Below are 12,207 nucleotides of genomic sequence, written 5' to 3'. Positions count from 1 at the left end.
CTGATTAAGTAAACCTGAAATTTTGGTGTTAGCAGAATTTGTTACATTTGAAAATCATTTATAAGAAATTTCATATAGTAAAAATAGAAACTCTTCAAGCACAAAAATAATAAGAACATAACAACTCTAATGAAGTCTTGTGTTAGCGGCAATAAATTGTTTGTTTTATCGAATTCTTATTCTAGTAAATACCACCATCTTTTAAGTATTCAAATTATTCTCTCCCCCTCTTTATTCTCATACTTAACATATTTCTGGACATGCACACTCTCTGGGCTTGCACACGCTGTTCCAGAGAAGGGTGTGGATGGGTGAGGTACGGTTGTTACTGTTGGTAATGAGTCTGGGAGCTTAGGAGCTAATAAAGAAGCAGTCTCATCATGTATTTTGAGCAGAGTGGCCATTATCAGTATAGGAGAGCTGGGTTTTATTTAAAAGACCATTGGGTTTACTAGTTCTTACTTGAATTGTTCTAATTCTAGTACTGTGTAAGACTGTTCTGTTTGAGTCCCTTTTTTTATAGACAGCTTGTTCTAAATTTGCAGGTATATCATGGTATTACCTCTTAGGTTTGTTTGTTTGTTTGTTTGTTTGTTTGTTTATTGGTTTTTCGAGACAGGGTTTCTCTGTGTAAACCTGGCTGTCCTGGAACTCACTCTATAGATCAGGCTGGCCTCAAACTCAGAATTCTACCTGCCTCTGCCTCCTAAGTGCTGGGATTAAAGGCGTGCACTACCACGCCAGGCTGTTTATTTTTTATTATTTAGCTCTTGGCTCATTAGTTTTTCAGTAAGCCCCAGGTGCTGTTTGTACTGGCTCTGCTGTTGCAGTTCTGAGAGCACCAAATGCTCAACTCCTAATTTTGCACTGTCCCTTTTTAGTTTGCTGCCTTTCTGCTCACATAAACTTGCTCAATTATTGGTGCTATGCTCTGTCTTGGAAGAGGTTGCCCACTTGAAATGGGAAAGATACAATGGAATTTCTTAGAACATGAATTTGCTAGTTGACTTACCTGTTTGAGATGTTATAGTGGCCTTCAGTCTTAATAATCTGTCATTACTTCTTTCACTGTTCACAGCACTAAGGGTGAGTATGTCAACAGTGTTTGTCTTCAGCCTTTTGGTACAGTTTCTTTAACTTCTGTTGAGCTTCTATTGCAGATATTGGACACGGCGTATCTTCTATTGATGCCATCATCGTTAGCATATTCTTCCAGCTAAAAATAAAATCAAACTCCAAAGCCTGTATTGTCTCATGTTTTTGAAAATTGAAGAGCGAAGCTTTATTATTCTACTTTAATACCTGCTTTCTCACTTTTGATGTTGACTATCATTGGATTCAAAAATGGAATTTATATTTGATGTATAAAAAAATAGATCACCCCCACCCCCACCCCCAGACCTTTTGCTGGTGCAGTCTAGCCAAGTTTCCTAGTTAATAGTCACGCACAGAGCTGATGGTGGCAATACTAGCATTTACCATGTCTTGGGAGTCCTGTTCTAGGCGTTTCACATAATCACCTTACTCAGCCCTGCACAGCAGGGTGCATTATTATCCACACTTTATAGTCATAGCAGTGAGGCACAGGGAAACAAAGCAGCTCCCACATTTTCACAGAGTGCTATTGGATTGCTTAGAGCCCAGACACAGCATCCAGTCTTCAGCATCAGTGCATCCTACCTGAAAAGCCGTCCTGGCTTTTTGTTTTTATAGAAAAAAGCATACCCCCTTTGCAAAATTAGAAGTGTTTCTCCAGCTTTCTAATCCTTCCTGTTCCATCTATGCACTGACTTGAAATAGTCTTGGAGGGAGTTTTAGTGTTCAGCACATTTGAATTTTATTTTGAAAAAATAACCAGATTTTTTTTTTTATGTTGTTTGTTTGTTTTAAATCTTTCTGGTTTTTCAAGGCAGTGTTTCTCTGTGTAGCCCTGGTTGTCTTAGAATTCACTTTGTAGTCCAGGCTGGCCTCAAACTCAGATCTGTCTGCCTCTGCCTCCCAAGTGCTGAGTGTGTGCCACCATGCCCAGCTCAGAATCATCCTTTTAAGGATTCTAGTTACATAAACTAGGAAGTTTAAAATAGCAAGAACTCCTTATAAATTGTCATTGGGCAGTTGTCATTTTTGTTGTAAGCTGTGACCGTGAGTTGGTATTTACATATGCTTTGTATTAGAAGGCATCACCACCCTGACATAGAGACTAAGGACTGAAAGTTGAAAGTGTGCGGTTTTGTATCAGCTGTGATGGCTCAGGTCACAGTCCTCAGGAGCCTCAGTGAAACTGATGATGTATTGCTGTCACCAGTTATTCTTTGTGCAAAAATTAAACAAAAGTATAAGTTTAAGAAGTGGCTGTTTAATGTCTTGAGGAAGGCAGGATTAAAGCATTTGGAATCACTGAAAATTTTATATACTAGGTAATTTGTTGCACACTAGATAGTTATGTACACTTAGTAGATTGATTGACTTGATCTGAAATGGGGTGAATAGATTGATTTGAACAGATAGATAAGACAGATATTGATAGACTGATTGATTTGGTCTGGAACCCCAAGCTTCCTGCCTCAGCCTCAGGAGTCCTGGGATTGTCTGTGTCTGCCATGGTAGGATGATTTAAAGTGACATTTTCATTTGATGTTTTTGGAGAGGAAGCAATGTTCAGATGAGAAATTCTTCCATATCAGTGAGATCCTTGATTGCTCAGCTTCCACAGTACAGTTTGTGAAATAAGCATGCCTTTATAAAGTGCTTGACTCCTCTAGTCCCAGCACTTAGGAAGCAGAGGTGGACCTCTTGAGTTCAGAGTCAGCCTTGAACGAAGCAAGTTCCATCTGTAAGTGGTGTGAACCCGTGATTCCAGTACTGGGGGGCAGAGATAGAACCCCTGTTTTATTGGAAATTGTTTTGCATATGAGTTAGAGATGTGACAAACTGAAGAAGATAATTATCCCTTTAATAATTAATAGGCCAGGTATAATAGCTCATGTGTCTTAGTCTTAGTGCACTGTGTAGACTGAGGCAGGAGAGCATGAGTTTGACGTCAGCTTGTGTTCCTCTGTGTAGCCCTGGCTGTCCTGGAACTCACTCTGTAGACCAGGCTGGCCTCGAACTCAGAAATCTGCCTGCCTCTGCCTCCCAAGTGCTGGGATGAAAGGTGTGCACCACCACTGCCCAGCTCTCAGCTTGATCTTTGTAGGAAGTTCCAGGCTGGCCTTCACATAGTGAGATTCTGCCCCAGCCTTTAATTCCTGTGTGTGTATACTGACCTGTAAGTTAAATTTAATTGTGCAAACTGTGACTTTGGTTGCTTTCTAATACCTGTCATGTTTGTCATTGCAACAACATGGTTATTGTGTGTGTAGAGTTTTATTTTCATACTTTGTATTTTAATTGAGAATGCTTATTCCTTCATGTTATGGGTCATTTTTCTTGTCACTTATACCTAAGGTAAAGTTTAATGTATAAGGTAGATATAATAAGGAATTAATAGCAGTACATTAAAGCAATGTATTGAAGTAAGACTATGAAATGTGGTTTCTTTGCCTCTCTATCTTAGTTGGCTGTAGTAAACTCTGTGGGCCATGGTGGTTGAGTATGACTGACCCTGGAAAGAGAGGCTGGGAAGAGGACTGCTTGCTAGAAAGGCCTTAGTTCAGGGCATAAGGTAGCTACAAGTTTGGCTCGGTAATTTGAACAAAGGTGAAAATGGCCACTCTTTACATTGTGAAAGTGTTCCTATTTTGTCCTTTCCCTTGGTAAAAGAGGAACACCTGAGTGGTCTATGACTTGTAGAGTGCACTCTGCCGGCCACTGAGTGGGCTGAGGCTGAAAAGGGGACAGGGCCAAATGCATCTGGAATTCCCCTCGCCCCTTCCGGGATGGAGAGCATGTACAGATGACTGGTGTGCTGCCTTGCAGAGGCAGAGGGCTCGTACAAGTGACATGGAATTCAAAGTAGGTTGGCCCTGCAGTGAGGAAGGCACTTGAATGTCTTGAAGAGATGGTGACAGAAGCTCAGAGCACAGGAAGGAGCAGTGACATTGGCTGTACTCTGGTTGCTGAGTAAACTAGAAGGAAAGGTGGGATGTGCTGAGTTCTTAGAGGAATTCATCTAACAGTTAGTATTCCAGACAGTGGTCTGAGCTTGTTTGAGTGGTAGCAATGAAGTGATGGACAGGCTAGTTCTGAAGCCTAGTGCAGCCTTCCTGTTGCTTACAAGTGTGCACCACCATGCTTACCTGAGGTGAAATTTTGTTAATACTGTAAAGGTGGTGTGTGGTCATCATAGTTTTACATGCATTGCTATCTACAATTCCATTATTCCTTAAACTTTTCTCATCCTTAAGATTTGAAAGATGAGATTGTTGTATGAACAACTGTTTTATATATTGTCTTACTTTGCACATTAACTGTAAACATTTCCATATAATTATTACACCTCCTCTTTTCCTTTATTTTTGGGGATGACACCCAAAACTTTTCCTGTGAGAAGCAAGCTCTCTGCCATCTACTCTTTGTTGATTACCAGTCTAACTTTAATAGCCAAGTTATATCCTCTTTTGTAAAATGGCATCTACCTACTTTGTTTCTTTCAGTTTTTACTTTTGAAAACTGTTGGCTTAAATAACATTTTGGGATGTCTATTACATTCATCTTGTTGCTGTTGGAAACTACTGCTCTGAATCTCAAGTTAAATCTTTGCTTATTTGTGATAGTTTTAAGTTCTTAGGAGGAAAAAAAATAACCCAACAAGAGATGCACAGTTTTTATGTGTATATATGCCACAGGACAACATCAGCTACTGTTTCTTTCCCAAGCACCATTGACCTGGTGTTTTGAGACAGGGTCTCTTATTAGCTTTGTATTTGCCAAGTAGGCTAGGCTGGTTGGTTGATGAGCCTCAGAGATCTCCCTGTCTCTTACTCCCCAGGGCTGGGATTAAAGTGAGCCTCTCCACACTCAAATTATTTTTTGTGGGTTCTGGGAACCAAATCCAATTCCTCATGCTTATGAGGCCTCTGTTGTCAGTTTCTGGAATTCCTGCAAAGCTGAAGCTCTCCCACCGGGAAACAGCAGTTTTCTATGCTTCCCTTTTCCTTTGCTACCATTTCCATTGTCAGGAACCCTGACTACTAGAATAGTGAAATGTTTGTCTAATTTGCATGCCAACTTCTAGGTCCATCCATTCTATAGCTTCTGTCAAAAATAATTTAGTTCCTTTTATTGGTGTTTATTAGTTTTCATAATTTTGTTGATTGGCTTGAAAAGTTATCCTGGCCCAGGCATAGAGGCACACACCTTTAATTCCACCATTTGGGTGGCAGAGGCAGGCGGATCTCCAAATTTGAGGTGGGTCTGGTCTTCATGGTGAGTTCTAGGATAGCCTGGAGTGAGATCCTGTCTCAAGAAAAAGAAAGAAAGGTTATTCTAGTTGACTTTGTCAGCATTGTCTTCAGTAAACAGTGGTGTTGCTGAGCAACCCTTTCCTCCTCTGCATTATTAGAGGGTCATGGTTTTGTGCACATACTAGGATGTTGGTTTTGGAGACCTGTTCTTTTTGCTGAATTTTGGTTTTACTTCTGAGTTACTTAGAGCTTCTCATTATATTCTTATTACATACATGAAATGTTCTGGATTGCTACTCCATATTGCTCATCTTTTCTCCTGTTTGAACTATTTCTACAAGGTTTTCCTCTATATTCTGTCATATATATGCTGGGTTCTGCTTGCTTTATTCTTTTAGAAAGCCTTACTCTTGGCTTGTCTAGTGTTTTTAGTATTGTCTCCTAACTGTCCTCTTTTGCTCATTAATGAGATCTCCCTCTGTGTATAGACTGGCTTGAATCCTTCCTCAGACGTCCAAGTGCTCGAATTACAGGCATTTTTCACTATGCCCACATTAATTATGAGTGGAGTTGATTTGGCCAATTTGTTAAGGTCTTTGTTGAAGAAAGGAATATACTATCACAGGTGCTTAACTAGTTTGCAAGCTGTTGCTTAGGGTGAGTAAAGAGAGAGTCAGGAGTCAAGACTTTGGTTTTCTGGACTCACCTAGAGCTGACTGGAAGTAGATTTTCCAAGTGTATGGTGACTACTGTCCAAACAGTTTACCTACTGTTGTCATGGCCTTTAGGACTTTTTTCTTGCTTTGGGGAGCCACAGGAAATACAGGATTCCTTTTAAAGACGACACAGCGAGTTAGCAAGGATTATGAATGTCTGCAGTGACTTAAAATATCCATGCCTGCAGGGCTTAGCAGAGACTACTGTAGTGTCAGATCTGTTAGCATAAGTGTGAAATACCATTTAATTAGCTCTTGTGCATTTTCTACAAAGGTGAAACTAAGCTTCTTGCTTAGTTTGCTAATTCCTTAGACTTTATTGATTGCTAACAGTGCTCTTACTTGCCTTGCCAAGATTTCCTTTGATGATTCCAGAAAAGAAAAAAAAAAAAAAAAAACCAAAGAGCCTTCCTCATACCTATAGCATGTGTCTTATGATGGACACTAACTAACTAGGGCATTTCCAATAGTTACTCTATTTCCCTCTCCCTTCTTCTTCCCTCTCCTCTCCTCCCTTTTCTTCCCCTCCCCTTCCTTCCCCTCCCTAAAGAGACTACATAGCCACGGCTGTCCTGGAGCTCACTATGGCCTTGAATTCAGAGATCTATCTGCTTCTGTCTCCCATGTCCCACTTCACCTAATCCATGCATTGAAGTATTAGGGAAATCAACATTTTAAAGTATATGGTTGATAGGCAGGTTATGGCCTCTGAGGAAAGTAAGTTTGTAAAATATATAGTGAATCTTTCATTTCTAGTTTTTAGAGAATATTCAAACATTTGAGTAAATAAGTCCTTTTTATGGCATAAATAATTTATGGAAATTTTTTTCTTGTAGGCACTGACCTTTAAAAATTTTTTGTTAGTATTTATTTTAACAATATTATACACATATACCATTATTTGATCACATTCATCCCTGTTACCCTCTTATTCCTTCTTACACTGAAGAATGTATGCATCCTCTCGCAGCAATTATCTGGGCACTGAGCTGTTTGTGACTCAGTGGTAATGTGCTTGCCTACCATGCATGCATGAGGCTCTGAGATCAGCCCACTACTATCTCAGCACTACAAGAGCTGGTGGAGTAGGTTATGTGTGTGGTGGAAAAATGGTCACAATAGAGTAACTATTGAAAATGCCCTAACTAGTTAGTGTCCATCATAAGACACATGCTGTAGGTATGAGGAAAGCTCTTTGTTTTGTTTTGTTTTTTTCCAGAATCATCAAAGGTATAATCTAGGCATGGCAAGAAAGGAACAATATAAACAACAGCAGCCAGACATTGTGGCTGTGACCTAAGAACAGGGCATGGTACAGCAAAGTGACATGTGGTTGGATTTGTAGTTTAAGGTTAATGTGTTATGGTGGTACTTACCTGCGAACAGGATACTGTTATAAATACGTTTAAAAGGAACTGGCAAGATGGCTCAGTGGGCTCAGCCCTTGCCCCCAAGCCGGATGACCTGAGCTCAGCCCCTGGGACCCACACACTGGAAGGAGAGAACTGATCCCTGCAAGCTGTCCTCTAATCTCTACAAGCGTATGGACACTATATTTAAAAGAAAATTTTAAAACGTGTATAAAACAAAGTATCGGCAGACCAGCAAGATGGCTCAGCAAGTAAAGGCACTTTGCTGCCAAGCCTGGCCTGAGTTTAATCCCCAGAGCCCATGTGCAGGAAGGCAAAAGCTGACTCCTTCAGCTTGTTCCATGGCCTCTATATTGTGCCTTTGATACATGCATGTCCCCTTCTCTGGATGGATGATTAGACTGGAGATGAATTAGATGGTTGCATATTTGCCTAGCATGCCTGAAGCCTTGGGTTTGATCCCCAACACCACAGTGGTTCATGCCAGTAATCCCAGCACTGGGTAGATGGAACCAGGAGGATCAGAAGTTCAGGTCCTGCTTAGCTGCATAGTGACTTGGAGGCCAGTCTGAGCTGTATGAGACCCCTTCTGAAGAATACAGTGTACCAACGCTTATGCATAATGCACACGATTGGAGGTTTTTTTTCTCAGTTTTTTTTAAAGGTTTTAATTACAAAATTGTTTACATTTTGGCTTATAAGTCCTTTAGTATCCAAGGTATGAACTTTGTATACTCATTATAAGTAAATTATAAAATAAAGAGAATGTAGTTGTAAATGTTTCCCCTTAGAGCTAAAGAAGAGTAAAATGTAACCATCTTTAGTAGATTAAATGTTTCTGTTGCTGATTTTGGTGGGCATGTTCATCTCATGAACTTTCTGCCTAACAAGAGATGTGTAGAAATCTGTTTCTTGATTTCTTTTTGAATCCACAAACCTTCCACTTGTGTCACTGTTTTTTGATGCTGCAAGTTCAGGTGTACCACATCCCTTATTTTCCTATGGTGTGGCACACATTATCAGCAGCTGAAAGTCAGTGTGAATGAACCAACATTTGCTACTTATGGTATCTGTTTTCTGTCTTTCACAAGTGCTAGAACTAAAATCACTCCATCGAACCTGCTGTTCAGAACTGAAGTGTGGATTATAGAATTCACATTTGACAGGAACAAGAACCTGTTGTATACTGTAGCAAAGTGAGCTTTTGTGTGGAAGTTTGGCATGGGTAGATTTTGAGGTTTGATACTGGATTGAGACCATGGAACAAAACAGTAGGAGCAATTAACAAGGCAGTGCAGTTTCTTGTGTCCTACAATCAAAGTGCAGCAACAGGATTTTACGGTCTGGTTCTAGTATGCAACCAAGTGTGATAGCAATAGCTTGTGGAGTTTGAGGGGCCTCTCTGATCAGTAACTCATGGGGCTGGCAGTGAGATAAAACATGAGCCTCTTAAGCAGTAATGATTAGTCATTTAAGGGTGGCTCAGTGATGTTTAGAGTACTGTAATCTCATAGGTAAAATTTGGTCAGGCTTACTGGCCTATAGTCAGCTTTTGTAGAATACTAACTGCTGTGGAAGAAACTCTTTTTCATTCTTGAAGCCTCTCTGAGTCTTGTTCCAGCATATAAACACTTGGGAGTTTATAGGAAAAATTAGTACACTTCAGAATTGAGATAACTCAACAAGTTACAATGTAGAACTAAATAGAAGTTGATTGTGATAAGACTTAAGTAAGTTTGTTGTGCTGCAATGTTTTAATTATTTTAATTCCAAAGAATATTCTAGTTAATAGACTGTTGAGATTATAACCATGTTTAGGTTTTCTGGATTAAAAAAAGATAAACACACAACATCAGAAGCCTATTGGATAATTTGGAGGAGACAGCTTTTTGTTGCCAACAGCTTAGAAAAATGTACATATTTTAAATGTATATGCACATTTGCTTAGAGCTGCTTCTGAAGACTTACCCAAGATTAGCTAACTTCACCCATGGTTAAGATTTGCTATTTACTAGGTAATACCAAATATGGGAAAGTACTAGTCAGTGTAATCTATTAGCCAGGTAATGTAGATAGGATGGCATTGAGCTGAACTAGTAAACATGGGATTCCATATTAACAAAGTGAGTGAGCTGTCCACAGTCTATCCAGAGGCAGGAGCCAGGGCCAGGGCAGTAGCAGATGTACATACAGAATGCCTCAAAGTAGAGCAGGAGGAGAGCGAGCGCTGGGACCAAATGCATGTGTGTGAATGCTTGCCTTCAGGTGCTTTGGACACTATCCCAAGAGTTTGGTTTACTTCCAAGGGCAGAACTAGGAGCACTACTGCTAATGTTGGGATCTCAATGTCTGACACCTATATCTTCAACATTATACAGCCTAATTCATGAGATGCTAACATAAAGCTTCACACCCTAGCATGATTGCGTCACTGTTGCATGGTACATTGTTAAATGTCAGTTAAAACAATGTAGAGACAAAGCAAGCATAGGAACCAAACTTAACCTGTTTGAGGAAGTTTTTTGTTTTTTAAATGACCAGGCCAGGAATTTAACATAAATGATTAATATGCTAAGGGTTCAAGTGGGTAAAGCAGATACATGCCTCATTGGGCAGTAATTCAAGTAGAGAGGTGAAAATATCCCAAATAAAGACATGAAAGAAAAATTCACCTAGTTCTTCAGACAGGCACCTGACTCCGTTTAGGACAGCCATGGAGATAGTTGGTGAGGGTGTGAGAGTCTAATGAGAACTTCCCTGAACAAATGCAGAATGGAAAATGTACAGGAAGACAAACCCACAAGTAGTACATCCAAGGTTGAGATGTTTTGTTACATGCCTGGAATACTGGAAGAGAGAAGCAGCAGAGACATGAAGCCCCAATGACTAAGGGTTTCCAGGATGAATGGCAGAAACCAAATTCCTGATCTAGGGAAACTAGAATGTCAAGTGAGATTGAGAAAACAAAATGCAGTCTTCTTGTAGGCAAATCCTGTTCACATCATAGAACACCAAAGAAAAAGCCTTAAAAGAAGCCGGGGGGAAATTCGTGTAGTGCAACAGAATTGCAATGGACTTGGCAAAGTTGTGCAGGCAAGAAGTTGGAAGTGGGGCCTGGTTGGTATTGATGCCCAACATCCCAGGAAAACTGACAAAAAGTGTTGAAAACCCACCAGTGTGGGTTTTATGTTGAAAGACATTTGAAAGCAAAGTAGTCTTGCTGTTGGAGGTGATAGTATGATGGGATTATGTACGTGACAAGGATGAGGGGAAAGTTGGGGTCGTTGTCAACCTAAGTAAAATCTGTGTGAATGAAGAAGCGTCACACAGAACTTTTGGGTGTGCACCTCATGTTATCAGCCCACCGAGGATACAACAGATGTAGCACAGGCCACTATATATAATTTTTATTCCAAACACTAGCCCCAACTTACCTTTCTGGCATACTTCTTTGAAGCTGTAGAACAATGGGGCATCCTTAAATAGGATGTCACATGATATTTAACAGTCCTAAGATACTGTGATGTAATAATAATCAGAAGATAAAACGTGCAAGTTATGTCAGCTCCACTTAGTCATCCGTTATTTGTAGAAGCAGGTCTTTTTTTTAAGTTGCATTATATTGCTTTTGAGGTTGCCTGGTTAATGGAGAAGTCACCAGTGTCATATGCTGCCTATCAGTTCCCATTTTACCAATACCTCGGTTCTTTTTTTTTTTTTTCTTTCCATTTTTTATTAGGTATTTAGCTCATTTACATTTCCAATGCTATATCAAAAGTCCCCCATACCCACCCACCCCCACTCCCCTACCCACCCACTCCCCCTTTTTGGCCCTGGCGTTCCCCTGTACTGGGGCATATAAAGTTTGCGTGTCCAATGGGCCTCTCTTTTCAGTGATGGCCGACTAGGCCATCTTTTGATACATATGCAGCTAGAGTCAAGAGCTCCGGGGTACTGGTTAGTTCATAATGTTGTTCCACCTATAGGGTTGCAGATCCCTTTAGCTCCTTGGGTACTTTCTCTAGCTCCTCCATTGGGAGCCTACCTCGGTTCTTTGAAGGTTAAACTTAGGGTTGCTGATGGATTCAACTTTCCTGGAATGCTAGGCACCATTTCTGAATGAACTTGCCCATGTTAGTGAATGTAAAAAATCACCCAAATATTTACATAGGTGAAAGTGGTGAGTCTACTTCTAAAAAGGCAAAGGTATCTAGTCACAGCTTTCTCCTTGGATCGTGAGTTAGGGAGTCATGATGGCTCACCCCTTCAGCTGGTGATCCTGTGGTGATTTAGGAGCTTTCAGTTAGGTAACATTCAGAACACTCTGCTCGATTGACTCCAGGATTCAAGAAACAGGTGGGCGCAATGGGAAGCATTAGGACCGAGCCAGTCAAACTTTGAACCTTTGTTTTTCATTTTACTGTTGACTTTGAAGGTTTCTAATGGCAAGGACATAAGTTTTGGGATGGTTTGTATATGCTAGGTCCAGGGAGTGGCACTATTAGAAGGTGTAACCCTGTTGGAGTAGGTGTACCACTGTGGGTGTGGGCTATAAGACCCTCTTCCTAGCTGCCTGGAAGTCAGTATTCTGCTAGCAGCCTTCAGATGAAGATGTAGAACTCTCAGCTCCTCCTGCACCATGCCTGCCTGGATGCTCCTTGGTGATAATGGACTAAACCTATGAACCTGTAAGCCAGCCCCTATTAAATATTGTCCTTTATAAGACTTGGTCATGGTGTCTGTTCACAGCATTAAAACCCTAAGACAAGTTTCATC

General features: G+C 40.5%; 1 protein-coding gene across 4 annotated transcripts in view; it reads left to right on the top strand.

Moving 5' to 3' along the window:
* Rprd1a (regulation of nuclear pre-mRNA domain containing 1A) overlaps positions 1 to 12,207 on the top strand; it is a 45,276-nt gene that overhangs the window by 23,565 nt on the left and 9,504 nt on the right. The window contains exon 7 of one of the 4 annotated variants that reach the window (XM_011246895.3): positions 1,161 to 1,322. The exons of the other annotated variants lie outside the window; for them this stretch is intronic. Within the exon in view, the coding sequence (XP_011245197.1) occupies positions 1,161 to 1,264 (104 nt within the window). The 3' untranslated portion in view covers positions 1,265 to 1,322. Of the gene's footprint in view, positions 1 to 1,160; positions 1,323 to 12,207 lie in introns of those variants that run through there. 4 annotated transcript variants of the gene reach the window in all.

The sequence above is a fragment of the Mus musculus genome, chromosome 18 (assembly GCF_000001635.26).
Source record: "Mus musculus strain C57BL/6J chromosome 18, GRCm38.p6 C57BL/6J".
NCBI lineage: Eukaryota > Metazoa > Chordata > Mammalia > Rodentia > Muridae > Mus > Mus musculus.
Note: the sequence above shows the minus strand (reverse complement) of the source record. Positions and strands in the feature narration are given on the sequence as shown.